Consider the following 16,353-nt stretch of genomic DNA (forward strand, 5'->3'; position numbering starts at 1 on the left):
GGAAGGTGTACCCCTGACTCCATTGCTCACTTGAGGAAACCAGGCTCCAGCCCAGCAAGGTTGCCAATAGGAGTGTCTGGCAGGGGGCAGAGTCAGTGATGTCTCTGGACTGACTCTCTGGTGGGGTGTACCTCCCTGACCCCACTGCTTACCATAGGGAACCAGAGTCCTGCTCCACAGGCCTTTGGGATGGAACTGCCTGTGGATCCCTACTATCAGGTTTCTAGAGACTATTTGAACTCTCCCCATTGAGCAGTGATTGTACTGCTGGGGACAATCTAATTAGAACTCTTGACCTCGGCTGCCCACCTGGGGACCCTCTAAGGTTAAGTAGTGCTCATTTTGTAGCAGGAGGGACTGATTCTCCTCTTCCAGCTGCTGCTAGTGGGTGAGGGAGGGGTGCCGCAGTTGCTTGTATCTCTCCCCAGCTTAGACTGCAGCCTAATACCACAACTCTTTAGGATTAGATAGAGGCTGGCTGACTATAAGACAGAGCCAGATAGAGCTATCACACCAAGCAGGTCCTCAGCATCTCTGGCTACAGCTCTGAAAGGGACCTTTGTAAACCTATAGGAGAAAAGCCATAATAACCAGCCCCAGGTCATCGGTAAAGGGCTGGTTAACTCCACTTCCTGGGGCCCTCAATCCAATCTCACGCTACCAGTTTTACTAGTCACACAGTGGAAAATAATCATGAGGTGGTACCAATGGAAGAACTGTGGCAACATGAATAACCAGAGTAGATCAACTCCCTAAAGAATGACAAAGGAGATAAAACAGAAGATGCCATTCATAGACAATAGCTGAAATGTTAGAAATAGAATTCAGAATACAGATGACTAATAAAATGAATAGAATGGAAGAAAAGATGGAAATAGAAATCCAGAGAGTTATTCAAAAGTTTTCTCAATAAATTAAGGAATTAAAAGACAAAATCATCAAGGATATGGACATAATGAGGAAAGAGATAGTAGAGCTCAAGGAAATGAAAAATTTATTTGAGGAGCTCCAAAATATAGTAGAACCCTTCAGTAACAGAGTTGACCAGGCAGAAGAAAGGATCTCTGAAATTCAAGCCAAGGCTTTTGAATGATCGCAACCACTCAGAGGCAGAGAAATGGAAAACAAAAACTAATCATTTCCTGAGAGAGCTGTGGGATCATTCCAAAAGATCAAACATCCAAATTATAGGGATTCCTGAAGGAGAAAAGGATGGTTCTAAAGGCACAGGTGTTCTATTCCAAGGTAATATGGAGGAAATTTCCCAAGTATTGCGAGATACAGAAATTCAGATAGTAGACAGTTTCAGAACCCAAGCAAGATTCAATCCAAATAAATCATTTCCTAAGTACATTATAATTAACTTTGCCAAAGTTAGTTAGAAGGAGAAAATTCTGCAAGCAGCCAGATGTAAAAAAAAGCATTACCTAAAAAGAGAGAAATATCAGAATGACTGGAAATCTTTCAGCCAAAATATTTCAAACCAGAAGAGGATGGTCAACGACCTTCAATCTCCTAAAATAAAACAACTTTCAGCCCAGGATCCTGTATTCAGCTAAAATGAATTTCATTTGTGATGGAGAAATTAAATACATTACTGACACACGCATATTGAGGAAATTTACCATAACTAAACCAGTTCTCCAGGAAATACTCAAACCCATTTTCCATAATAACCAGCCCAATGATCTACCACCAAAGTAAACTCACCCAGAGTTTATCAAACAAAACATAACCACTGCAATGGTGAAAGAATTAAAAAGATACATTGGAACTTTGAAAAACATGATGACTAGGGTGGCGCCTGTGGCTTAGTGGGTAAGGAGCCGGCCCCATATACTGAGGGTGGCAGGTTCAAACTTGGCCCCAGCCAAACTGCAACAAAAAAATAGCCAGGCATTGTGGCGGGCGCCTGTAGTCCCAGCTACTTGAGAGGCTGAGGCAGGAGAATCGCCTAAGCCCAAGAGCTGGAGGTTGCTGTTAGCTGTGATGCCACAGCACTCTACCAAGGGCAACAAAGTGAGACTCTGTCTCTAAAAAAAAAAAAAAGAAGAAGAAAAACATGATGACTAAAACACTACCACACCTATCCATTCTCTCAATCAATGTAAATGGTTTAAATTGTCCCCTAAAGAGGCACAGATTGGCTGACTGGATACAAAAACTCAGGTCAGATATATGTTGCCTACAAGAGACTCATCTTAGTCAAAAGATAAAAAAAGACTCCAGGTGAAAGGATGGACATCAATAATATAGGTGAATGGAAATCAGAAAAAAGAAGGGGGTTGTCATTTTCATTACAGATGTAATAGGGCTTAAATCAACAAAGATAAGGAAAGACAAGGATGGACGCTACATATTTGTGAAGGGAAACAATCAACATGAAGAGATTTCAATAATTAAAATTTATGCACCCTACCTAAAGGCTCCTCAATTTATTTAAAAAAAAAAAAAACCCTAATGGATATGAACAACTTGGTATCTTCCTGCACTATAATAGGTGGAGATTTTAACACCCCTTCGTAGTTCTGGATAGATACTCCAAAAAGAAACTAAACTAAGAAATAATAGACTTAGCCTTGACCCTACAACAAATGGACTTAAGAGACACCCACAGAAGATTTCATCCTAATAAAACTGAAAATACATTCTTCTCATCAGCCCATGGATCATCTTCCAAAATTGATCATATCTTAGGACACAAGTCTAATCTCAACAAGTTTAAAAGAATAGAATTTATACCTTGTATCTTCTTGGACCATCATGGAATAAAAGCTGAATCAATAGCAACAGAAATCTTCATACTAACAGAAACCTTCATACTAACAGAAATCTTCAAACTAAATAACCTTTGGCTGAATGATAGCTGGGTCAAAGATGAGATTAAGAAGAAAATCACCAAATTTCTGGAACAAAATGACAATGAAAACACGAATTATCGTGGGATACTGCAAAGGTAGTCCTCAGAGGGAATTTTATAGCATTGCAAGCCTTCCTCAAGAGAACGGAAAAAGAGGAAGTCAACAACTTAATGGGTCATCTCAAGCAACTGGAAAAGGAAGAACATGCCAACCCCAAACTTAGCAGAAGAAAAGAAATAACCAAAATTAGAGCAGAATTAAATGAAATTTAAAACAAAAGAATCGGTGGCTGTTTTGTTTTACGTGCTGAAACCCGGGGTAAGTGAGGCGGTCTGGTGAGGCGCGACTGCAAGCTCCTGACCGACTTCGCGGGCGGGGCAGAGTGCCCCTGGACTGACCTGAAAAAATGTCTGGATTTCTGGAAGGCTTAAGATGCTCAGAGTGCATTGACTGGGGGGAAAAGCGCAATACTATTGCTTCCATTGCTGCTGGTGTTCTATTTTTTACAGGCTGGTGGATTATCATAGATGCAGCTGTTATTTATCCCACTATGGAAGAGTTCAACTACTCATACCATGCCTGTGGTGTTATAGCAACCATAGCCTTCCTAATGATTAATGCAGTATCGAATGGACAAGTCCGAGGTGATAGTTACAGTGAAGGTTGTCTGGGGCAAACAGGCGCTCGCATTTGGCTGTTCATTGGTTTCATGTTGGCCTTTGGATCTCTGATTGCGTCTATGTGGATTCTCTTCGGAGGTTATGTTGCTAAAGAAAAACCCATAGTGTACCCAGGAATTGCTGTATTTTTCCAGAATGCCTTCATCTTTTTTGGAGGACTGGTTTTTAAGTTTGGCCACACTGAAGACTTATGGCAGTGAAAACATCTGAGGTCCGACAGCACAGCAGCCCTGCATGGGTTTTTGGTTTTTTTTTACTGCTCACTCCCAATTTTTTGTAATGCCATTTTCTAAATCTATTTCTGAGTGTAGTCTCAGCTTAAAGTTGTGTAAGACTAAAATCATGAGAACTCCCTATTTACACAGCAAATCTATTGTGGTATACACTTTACTAACTTATAAAATGTAAAAGGAAACTATTTCACAGAGCAATTTTGTCAAGTTTTATCATGGTATAATTTGTAAAAAATAAAAATAAAAAATTACAAAAGACATTATGAATTCATCAATATGAGTGTTCCTCACACCTGATGTCTAAAACCACAAGGAAAGTGCTCTGACGATTTAACATGTTTATTTGTGGCCTTTTTCTGTGTCAAATGTTAAATGAAATACAAACATTTTCTTGTTTTTAAAAAAAAAAAAAAATCACTCAGAAGATCAACAAAACAAAAAGTTATTTTTTTTTGAAAAGATTAACAAAATTGATAAATCTTTGGCCAACCTAACCAGAAACAGAAAAGTAAAATCCCTAATATCATCAATCAGAAATGATAAAGGAGAAATAACAACAGACACCTCAGAAATTTAAAAAATCCTTAAGGAATACTACCAAAAGCTCTATTCTCAGAAATATGAAAATCTGTACAAAATAGATCAATACCTGGAAACACGCCACCTTCCTAGACTCAGCCAGAAAGAATTGGAAATGTTGAATAGACCTATATCAACCACTGAAATAGCATCAACTACACGAATTCTCCCAAAGTAGAAAAGTCCAGGACCAGATGGCTTCACATCAGAATTCTACCAAACCTTTAAAGAGGAACTAGTACCTATATTAAATAACCTTTTCCAAAAATTGAAAAAGACAATTTGCTTCACACATTCTATGAAGCAAATATTACCCTGATCCCCAAACCAGGAAAAGACCTAACAATGAAAGAAAATATCATTAATGAATATAGACGTAAAAATATTCAATAAGATCCTAGCAAACAGAATTCAGCAACACATCAAACAAATTATACACCATGACCAAGTTGGTTTTATCCCAGGGCCTCAAGGTTCGTTCAACATATGTAAACCTATAAATATAATGCATCACATAAACAAAATAAAAAACAAAGACCATATGATTCTATCAATTGATGCAGAAAAAGCTTTTGATAATATCCAGCATCCTTTCATACTTAAAACACTTCAGAAAATAAGCTTAGATGGGATATTTCTTAAACTGATAGAGGCCATCTACAGTAAATCCACAGCCAATATCATATTGAACAGAGTAAAATTGAAATCATTTCCACTCAGATCTGAAACTCGACAAGGATGCCCATTGTCACCACTGCTATTCAACATAGTTATGGAAGTCATAGCCACTGCAATCAGGCAAGAGAAAGGGGTCAAGGGTATTCAAATTGGGTCAGAGAAGGTCAAACACTCACTCTTCATGGATGAGATGATTTTATACCTGGAAAACCACAGTAACTCAACTATAACGTCTTAGAAGTGATCAAAGAATACAGCAGTGTCTCAAAATCAATACTTACAAATTTGTAGCTTTTATATATGCCAACAATAGTCAAGCTGAAAATAGTCAAAGACTCTGTCCCTATTACAGTTGTGCCAAAGAAGATGAAATACACGGGAATTTATTTAACAAAGAAAGTGAAATATCTCTGTAATGAAAACTATGAAATTCTGAGAAAAGAAATGGCTGAAGACATTAACAAATGGAAAACATACCATGCTCATGGCTAGGAAGAATCAACATTGTCAAAATGTCCACACTACCCAAAGCAATCTACAGATTTAATGCAACCCTATTAAAGCACCAATGTCATACTTCAAAGAACTTGAAAAAATAGTACTTAGTTTTATATGGAATCAGAAAAAACCTTGCACAGCTGATACATTACTTAGAAATAAAAACAAATCTGGAGGCACCAGATTACCAGACTTCAAAGACTTCAGCTTATATTATAAATCTATAGAGATCAAAACAGCATGGTACTGGCACAAAAACAGAGATGTAGATACATGGAACAGAACAGAGAACCTAGAGATGAACCCAAGCACATACCATCATTTGATCTTTGATAAGCCTAACAAAAACATACACTGGGGAAAAGATTCTGTATTTAACAAATGGTGGTAGGAGAACTGGCTAGTGACCTGAAAAAGACTGAAACTATACCCTCACCTTTCACCACTAATGAAAATTGATTCTCACTGGATAACAGATTTAAACTTAAGACATGAAACTATACAAATACTAGAAGAGAGCGCAGGGAAAATGTTTGAAGATATTGGCCTGGGAAAATATGTTATGAGGAGGACCCCCCCACACCTGCCAATTGAAGTAACACCAAAAATATATTACTCGGATATACTCAAGCTAAAAAGCTTCTGCTCAGCTAAGGGCACTGTAAGTAAAGCAAACAGACAGCCTTCAGAATAGGAGAAGATATTTGCAGGTTATGTTTACGACAAAGGTCTGGTAACTAGAATCCACAAAGAACTCTAATTAATAAGAAAAGAACAAACAACCCCATTTCTTTGTGGGCAAGAGACTTGAACAGAAACTTCTTTGAAAGATGACAGATGTGTGGCCTACAAACACATGAAAAAATGCTCATCATCTTTAATCATCAGAGAAATACAAATCAAAACCACTTCGAGATGTCACCTAATTTCAGTAAGAATAGCCCATATCACAAAATCCCAAAACTGCAGATGTTGGCATGGGTATGGAAAGAAAGGAACACTTCTACCCTGCTGGTGGAACTGCAAAGTAATACAGCCTTTTTGGAAGGAAGTATAGAGAATTCTCAAGGAACTAAAAGTTGACCTACCATTTGATCTTGCAATATCATTACTAGGTATCTACCCAGATGAACAAAAATCAGTTTACAACAAAGACAATTGCACCAGAATGTTTACTGAACCCCAATTCACAATAACCAAATCATGGCAGCAGCCTAAATGCCCATCAACCCATGAATGGATAAACAAATTATGGTATGTGTATACCATGGAATACTATGCAGCCATAAAAAAAGAGGAAAACTTTACATCTTCTATGCTTACCTGGATGGAGCTGGAACATACACTTCTTAGTAAAATATCTCAAAAATCAGAAAAAAGTATCCACTGTACTCAATACTATTATGAAACCAATATATAAACACTTATACATTCATACAAATGATAATATACAAAGAGTCCAGAAAGAAAGAGGGGAGGAGAGAGGGGAGAGCGAGTGGAGGTAGGGAATTCAGTGGGATCTCACATAATGTACACAATGCAAGTAAGAGTATATTATAAATGTTGTTCCACAAAAATGAGGAAGTAAGGTGATGATTATGTTAGTTTGATTTAAGCATTCCACATCGTATATCAAAATCATCACATTCTACTCCATAAATGTATACGGTTTAATAAAAACTTTTTAACTTAAGTGAAAAACAATTCTGTTACAGGACTTGTGGACTTCATTTAAAAAAAAATACTATAGTTTTTTTTTCCCTAGAATCTGAGAAAGATTTGATTGACACAGACATATCCATTTTTCAAAACAGCAAAAGTTAAGGAATGTATCTTTCAATGTATATAAAGTTTATGTCATAAAAAGAAATAAAGAATAAGGTAGGTAGAAGTATAAAAAAGCAAGCACACAAGAACATAAACTACTGAAACTGAATGCTGTGTACATAAGAGTTCATTATGCTAACCACTTACTTTGTACACATTTGAACTTTTCCATAATAAAAAATTGAGGAGTATAAAAAATCAAATAAAATTCATACACACACACATGCACATATATATAATGACACTATTAATGAACTATCTACAGAGATGATTTATAAAATCTGCCCTAACATGACCAAGGCCTGCTTAACATTTCAGGTCTTTATTTATGCCAAAAATGCTCTCTCCTACTCCCATCTACCTTCCCTATTCCTCTTTATCAGCATCATCGACTGGAAATATGATCAAAATTTTCTCCCTCTAGGTATTTGTTGCCCTGCAATGAGACTTGAAGACCCCTTTCATCAAGGAATGAGGTCTACTCCTCTCCCCCTTGAATCAGGACTGAACATGTGGCTTACTTTGGCTAAGAGAATAATGAGATCATTCTGGTTAAGATAGACTTTAAGTCCAATGATCTGTGCCCTTATAAGAGATAGGAAAGGAAGAGACACATTGAAAAACACAGTGAAGAAGCCATGTAAAGAAAGAGGCAAAGACTAGGCCAATGAGTCTATATGCTAAGGAACACCAAGGGTTACCAGAAGATAGAAGAGAGGAGAGCCTCCAGAGCCAACTGGCACTGTCAACACCTTGGTTCTCCCACCTCCAGAATTGTGGGAGAATATATTTCTGTTACTTTAAGCCACTAAATTTGTTATAATTTGTTACGGCTTCCCTAGAAAACCAATATTCCAGCTAAGAGCAAGAGAATCATGCAGCTAAGTCCAACCCACAACTAACTAAATTCGTAGATAAATAGTCGTTTTAAGCTACTTAGTTTAGGAATGGTTTGTAACACAGTACAACTAATTGACAAAATCAAGATGACAAATACTCTTCTCTTAAAAACTATTTCTCTCGGCTTGGTGCCTGTAGCTCAAGCGGCTAAGGCACTGGCCACATATACCTGAGCTAGCAGGTTCGAATCCAGCCTAGGCCCACAAAACGACGGCTGCAACCAAAAAATAGCCGGGCGTTGCGGCAGGCGCCTGTACTCACAGCTACTTAAAAGGCAGAGACAGGAGAATTGCTTAAGCCCAGGAGTTGGAGGTTGTTGTGAGCTGTGATACCACAGCACTCTACCCAGGGTGACAGTTTGAGGCTCTGATTCAAAAAAAAAACAACTTATTTCTCCCAAAGCCAATCTCATTACCTTTAGATAAAATTGATGACCCCTACATTTAAAAACCTCACTATGCCAACAAAATCATTCTTATATAATACCACTAATGTTATTGCTTTCTTTTTTTTTTTTTTTTTTTTTGCCATATTTGTCTTCTTTGACCAAACCGTCAAAGAAGCTTAACCAGGGCAAGAATTATGTGAGAGTGAATGAATATGTATCATCAATGCTAGATGCAATGAATTTTTCCCCACAAAATTTCCCCCAAAATCAACTCTGAATTTTTTTTTCTTTTTTTTGAGACAGAGTCTCACTGTGTCACCCTTGGTAGAGTGCTGTAAACTCACAGCTCATAGCAACCTTCAAACTCTTGGGCTTAAGCAATTTTCTTGCCTCAGCCTCCCAAGTAGCTGGGACTACAAGCACCTGCCACAATGCCCAGCTATTTTTTTGTTGCAGTTGTCCTTGTTGTTTACCTGGCCCAAGCTGGGTTACAACCTGGCAGCCTCAGTGCATGTGGCCAGTGCCTTAACCACTGTGCTACGGGAACTGAGCCTCAACTCTGAATTTTTAAAAATAAAGTTCTTTACTTACAAGATTTATTTAAAAGCAAATACAAAAATATTAAAATAGTCCACATACCAAAAAAGTAAATGTAGAACTCTTAAATTGCCTATAATAGTTCAAATGGAACCCTTAAAATCAATATCGAAGATAACCAACTTTATTTACAGTAACCTAATATTCCTTCCAAATTCGATCTGATCATCACATAATAAGTCACTACCCAAAATGGCACTACCCAATGCAGAAAGAGTATATAGGTGGTTGCTCTAAGCTGGAACTGAGCTTTAAAAGCATACATGCCAAAGACATTAGTATGTAGATACATCCTCCCCCAACAAAAAGAAAAAAAAGAATTTTCTTTTTTCTGTGATGGAAGTCCATTACCTTGGACTTCCACAATCTTGCCTTCAAGAAAACTAAATATTATGTATGCATGCTAATATTATATACTTATGTATGCTAATATTATTAACAATTACCTGATGTGTAGATGGAAGAAGACATGATTTTAGGCCAGAACATTTCAATGTTTTAATCCTTTACTAGACAGACATAAGTCAGGCATTTCATAAATTACTTGCATATTTTTTAATTTTATTTCTTAGAGACGGTGTCTTATTGTTGCCCAGGCTGGTCTTGAATTCTTGGCCTCAAGCAATCGTACTACCTCAGGCTCCAAAGTCACTGGAATTATAGGCATGAGCCACCACATCTGGCTCATTTGCATATTTTAGCAAGTATGCGTTCAGGATTTACTTTTGCAAGTTTTAAAAGTAATTATGCCTCACTCAGAAACTTCTAATAGAATTCTAACTTTCACAATGGCGAAAGGATTAAAAATGTCCACTGGATTTTTGAAAAACTCGATACCCAAAACTCTGTCTGGATTATCATTACTCTCAATTAATGTGAATGGCTTAAATTGCCCCGTAAAACGACCAGGTTGACTGACTGTATACAAAAACTCAGGCCAGCACCTGTTGCATTCAAGAATCTCACCTTACCTTAAAAGATAAACATAGACTCAGGGTGAAGGTATAGTCATCTATAATTCAGGCAAATGGAAATCAAAAAAAGCAGGTGTTGCAATTTTGTTCACAGATACAATAGGCTTTAAACCAATCAAAGTAAGAAAAGACAATGATGGTAACTTCTTATTTGTTAAGGGCAACACTCAACATGATGAGATTTCAGTTATCAACATTTATGCACCCAACCAGAATACACCTCAATTTATAAGATAAACTCTCACTGACATGAGCAAATTGATTTCCCCCAGCACCATGATTGTTGGAGACTTTAAAACTTCTCTGGCAGTGTTGGATAGATCCTCAAAAAAGAAGCTAAGCAAAGAAATTTTGGAATTAAACTAAACCATTCAACATTAGCATCTAATAGACATCTATAGAACATTTCGTCTTAACAAAACCGAATACACATTCTTCTCATCAGTCCATGCATCATCCTCCAAAATTGATCACATCTTAGGTCACAAGTCTAACCTTAGCAAATTTAAAAGAATAGAAATCGTTCCTTGTATTTTCTCGGACCATCACGGAATAAAAGTAGAACTCAGTAACAACACGAATCTCCACATACATACAAAAACATGGAAACTAAATAACTTCATGCTGAATGATAGCTGGGTCATAGATGACATTAAGAAGGAAATTACCAAATTTCTGGAACAAAACAGTAATGAAGAAACAAACTATCAGAACTTCTGGGATACAGGAAAAGCAATCCGAAGAGGAAAATTTATAGCATTGCAAGCCTTCCTCAAGAGAACAGAAAGAGAGGAAGTCAATAACTTAATGGAATATCTCAAGCAACTAGAAAAGGAAGAACTTTCTAACCCTAAACTCAGCAGAAGAAAAGAAATAACTAAAATTAGAGCAGAACTAAATGAAATCGAAAACAAAAGAATCATACAACAGATCAACCAATCAAATAGTTGGTTTTTGAAAAGGTCAGTAAAATAGATAAACCATTGGCTAACCTAACGAGAAGTAGAAGAGAAAAATTCCTAATTTCATCAATCAGAAATGATAAAGGCCAAATAACAACGGACTCCTCAGAAATTCAACAAATTCTTAATGAATACTACATAAAACTCTACTCTCGGAAGTATAAAAATCTGAAGGAAATAGATCAATACTTGGAAACATGCCACCCTCCTAGACTTAGAAACTGGAAATGTTGAACAAGCCGTAACAAGCTCTGAAATAGCATCAACTATAAGAAATTTCTCCAAAAATAAAATCCCAGGAACAGATGGCTTCACATCAGAATTCTAACAAATCTTTAAAGAGGAACTAGTACTTATATTACTTAATCTTTTCCAAAACATAGAAAAAGAAGGAATACTTCCCAACTCATTCTATGAAGCAAATATCACCCTGATACCCAAACCAGGAAAAGACAGAACAAGAAAAGAAAATTATAGACCAATATCTCTAATGAATATTGATGCAAAAATATTGAATAAGATCCTAGCAAACAGAATCCAACAACACATCAAACAAATTATACACCATGAACAGGTGGGTTTCATCCCAGGGTCCCAAGGATGGTTCAATATAAGTAAATCCATAAATATAATATATCACATAAAAAAATTAAAAAACAAAGACCATATGATTCTCTCAAATGATGCATGAAAAGCTTTTGACAATATCCAGTATCCTTTCTTGATCAGAACGCTTAAGAAAATAGGTATAAAGATGGCAGCCGAGTAACAGCTTCCTTGCATCTGGGCACCGTGACTCTGGGGATATAGGACTCCAGGCATCTCTGGCTGGTGGGATCTGCCTATCATCACCCCTGAGAGGATACAGGGAGTAAGCAAGAGACTTCTGGACCCTAAGAGGAGGACTAAAACAGCGAAAAAACGGCAAGTGGTCGCGTGTGTTCAATCCGTCTAAACCCGCCTGCAACTGTAAGTTCAGTAGCAGCGAGACTGCAAACCGGAAAGGCCTTACCGGTGAACTGTTTTGGTGTCCTTGGACTTGGCACTCAGCTGAACTGCCTTGGGGAGAGGCTGAGCGGGAGTGCGGAGAACTTTGGCCTTTCTCTAGGGCCCCAGTCTGAGCCGCTGAGCCAGACGGAGCTAATAGCGTTTAGCTCTGGGTCACAGGCAGCCATTGTGAGCGATCTGCCCCGTCAAGCTCCGCCCTCAGGGTCGCAGAGCTAGAATTACGTGGGAGTTGGTAACCCACTGACCAAGTAGCCTAAGGGCGGGGTCTGAGCCGCCTTGCAGCCCTAACCCACAGGGGCAGAGGGAGAACAGTTTTGGCACACAGGGTAAGTGGACAGCCACTTCAGCAGTGATTCCAGCGACAAGCACTTCCCTGGGAAAGCTTCTGCTCAGCAAGTGAACAAGTTCAAAGTAAATTTTAAGTGGGCTGAAGAGAGATTTAGGGTGTCTACTTGCTGGGGTTTGAGAAACTAGCAGCCTCCAGTCGTATCAGAACTGCAATTAACATCTCATACCCCAGAAGACCACGTCGTGCCCAGACAATATTCAATAACATATACATACTGCTTTGTTTTTGGCTGTGTTTTGTTTTTGTTTTGTATTTTGGTTTGGTTGTTTTTTTTTTTTGTTTATTTTGATGTTGTTGATTGTTGTTTTGTTTTTTAAGTTCAACCTTTTGCATACAGATCCTTTTTCTTTCTCAATTTTTCTAGTTTAATTATAATTTCCCTTTGCTGCCTGTTTCGATAATTAGAACTTCATTTTTGTTAGTGTTTCCACCGCTATTATTTGGTTTTTCCAGCCAATTTTATCCCGTGAAGTTTTCTGTTTGCTTGTTTTGGTTTGATATATAGCATTTTTGTCTTTCCTCTCTACTTGGTGGAGGTGGGGTACTGTGTTTGATCAGGTTAGCAAAGAGCTGCTGACCTCAAGGGAACCACCCAACTGGGCACCGCCAGAAGGTGGTTTTTTTTTTTTTAAGGTTGTATCAAAGTACCCTACTATACACCTATATTCCTCTGTCTCCCTCTTTCTGTGCCTCTCTTCTTTTTGTCAATATTCCTTTTACCCACCCCCTCTCCTTTCTCTATTTTTCTTTTTTATTTTTCTTATCACTCGGTCCTCCTTTCTTTCATCCCTTTTTTGCTCTTCAACCTTCTCACCCCTCTGGTCCTGTAACACTTAGTCCACAGGCATGAGAACTTAAACAGCAAGAGGAAGTGAAAGGAAAATTAGGGCCAGGAAACAGATAAAAGAAATCAATCATGAGGAAGAATCAGCAGAAAACTCCAGGCAACATGAAGAACCAGTCGAGAACAACCCTGCCAAGGGACCATGAGGTAGCTACTGCAGAGGATTTCACCTATACAGAAATGTTATGAATGACAGAAAGGGAATTTAGAATACACATGTTCAAAACAATGAAAGAAATGATGGAAACAATGAAGGAAACTGCTAATAAAGTGGAAAATAACCAAAAGGAAATTCAAAAACAGAATCAAATAAGAGATGAACGATACGAAGAATATAAAAAGGATATAGCAGAGCTGAAGGAAATGAAACAATGAGGGAACTTAAAGATGCAATGGAAAGTATCAGCAACAGGTTAGACCATGCAGAAGAAAGAATTTCAGAGGTAGAAGACAAAGTTTTTGAGATAACTCAGATAGTAAAAGAGGCAGAAAAGAAGAGAGAGAAAGCAGAAAATTCACTGTCAGAATTATGGGACTTTATGAAGCATTCCAACATACGAGTTATAGGAATTCCAGAAGGGGAAGAAGAATGCCCCAGAGGAATGGAACCCATACTAGAGAATATTATAAAAGAAAATTTCCCAAATATCACCAAAGATTCTGACACACTGCTTTCAGAGGGATATCAGACCAGGTCACCTCAACTCCAACCGAGCTTCTCCAAGACACATTGTGATGAACCTGTCCAAAGTCAAGACAAAAGAAAAGACTCTGCAAGCTGCCAGGAGTAAGCGCCAGTTGACCTACAGGGGCAAATCCATAGGAGTGACCACAGACTTCTCTAATGAAACTGTCCAAGCAAGAAGACAATGGTCATCTACCTTTAACCTACTTAAACAGAACAATTTCCAGCCCAGAATTCGGTACCCTGCTAAGCTAAGCTTCAAAACTGACGGAGAAATCAAATCATTTACGGATATACAAACATTGAGGAAATTCACCACAAGACCAGCTCTACAGGAAATACTTCAACCTGTTCTGCACACTGACCACCACAATGGATCAGCAGCAAAGTAAGAACTCAGAAATTAAAGGACAGAACCGAACATCCACACTGATGCAAAAGATAAAACTAAGCAATGGACTCTCACAAAATAAGACGAATAGAATACGACCATACTTATCAATTATCTCAATAAATGTTAATGGCTTGAATTCCCCACTGAAGAGACATAGATTGGTTGACTGGATTAAAAAACACAAGCCATCCATTTGCTGTCTGCAAGAACCACACCTGGCTTCAAAAGACAAATTAAAGCTCCAAGTCAAGGGTTGGAAGACAATTTTTCAGGCAAATGGAATTCAGAAGAAAAGAGGAGTTACAACCTTATTTTCAGATACATGTGGATTTAAAGCAAATAAAGTAAAAAAAGACAAAGATGGTCAATTTATATTGGTCAAGGGAAAAATACAACAAGAAGACATTTCAATTCTAAATATCTATGCACCCAATTTAAATGCTCCCAGATTCTTGAAACAGACCTTACTCAGTCTGAGCAATATGATATCTGATAATACCATAATAACAGGGGACCTTAACACACCTCTTACAGAGCTGGACAGATCCTCTAAACAGAAATTAAACAAGGATATAAGAGATTTAAATGAGACCCTTGAACAACTATGCTTGATAGACGCATATAGAACACTCCATCCCAAAGATAAAGAATATACATTCTTCTCATCACCCCATGGAACATTCTCCAAAATTAATCATATCCTGGGACACAAAACAAATATCAACAGAATCAAAAGAATTGAAATTTTACCTTGTATCTTCTCAGACCATAAGGCACTAAAGGTGCAACTCAGCTCTAACAAAAATGCTCGCCCCCACGCAAAGGCATGGAAACTAAACAATGTTCTCTTGAATAACAGATGGGTGAAAGAAGAAATAAAACAGGAAATCACTAACTACCTGAGCATAACAACAATGAAGACACAAGCTACCAAAACCTGTGGGATACTGCAAAAGCAGTTTTGAGAGGAAAATTCATCGCTTTAGATGCCTTTATTCGAAAAACAGAAAGAGAGCACATCAACAATCTCACAAGAGATCTTAAGGAATTGGAAAAAGAAGAACAATCTAAGCCTAAACTCAGTAGAAGAAAAGAAATATCGAAAATCAAATCAGAGATCAATGAAATTGAAAACAAAAGAATCATTCAGAAAATTAATGAAACAAGGAGTTGGTTTTCTGAGAAAATAAATAAAATAGATAAACCATTGGCCAGACTAACAAGGAATAGAAAAGTACAATCTCTAGTAACCTCAATCAGAAATGATAAAGGGGAAATAACAACTCATCCCACAGAGATACAAGAGATCATCTCTGAATACTACCAGAAACTCTATGCCCAGAAATTTGACAATGTGAAAGAAATGGATCAATATTTGGAATCACACCCTCTCCCTAGACTCAGCCAGGAAGAAATAGAGGTCCTGAACAGACCAATTTCAAGCACTGAGATCAAAGAAACAATAAAAAATCTTCCAACCAAAAAATGCATGGTCCGGATGGCTTCACTCCAGAATTCTATCAAACTTTCAAGGAAGAGCTTATTCCTGTACTGCAGAAATTATTCCAAAAAATGGAGGAAGAAGTAATCTTCCCCAACACATTCTATGAAGCAAACATCACCCTGATACCAAAACCAGGAAAAGACCCAAACAAAAAGGAGAATTTCAGACCAATCTCACTCATGAATATAGATGGAAAAATTCTCAACAAAATCCTAGCCAATAGATTACAGCTTATCATCAAAAAAGTCATTCATCATGATCAAGTAGGCTTCATCCCAGGGATGCAAGGCTGGTTTAACATACGCAAGTCCATAAACGTTATCCACCATATTAACAGAGGCAAAAATAAAGATCACATGATCCTCTCAATAGATGCAGAAAAAGCATTTGAT

At 37.7% G+C, this 16,353-nt stretch overlaps 2 protein-coding genes across 4 annotated transcripts in view; one reads left to right on the forward strand and one right to left on the reverse strand.

Moving 5' to 3' along the window:
* Positions 1 to 16,353, reverse strand: part of BBS9 (Bardet-Biedl syndrome 9) — a 610,039-nt gene that overhangs the window by 332,860 nt on the left and 260,826 nt on the right. The gene's annotated exons all lie outside the window — the stretch shown is intronic.
* LOC128598553 (transmembrane protein 50A-like) lies at positions 3,151 to 4,032 on the forward strand. The gene has a single exon (XM_053609067.1). The coding sequence runs from the start codon at positions 3,268 to 3,270 to the stop codon at positions 3,739 to 3,741; it is 474 nt and encodes a 157-aa protein (XP_053465042.1). The 5' UTR covers positions 3,151 to 3,267; the 3' UTR covers positions 3,742 to 4,032.

The sequence above is a fragment of the Nycticebus coucang genome, chromosome 11, assembly GCF_027406575.1.
Source record: "Nycticebus coucang isolate mNycCou1 chromosome 11, mNycCou1.pri, whole genome shotgun sequence".
NCBI lineage: Eukaryota > Metazoa > Chordata > Mammalia > Primates > Lorisidae > Nycticebus > Nycticebus coucang.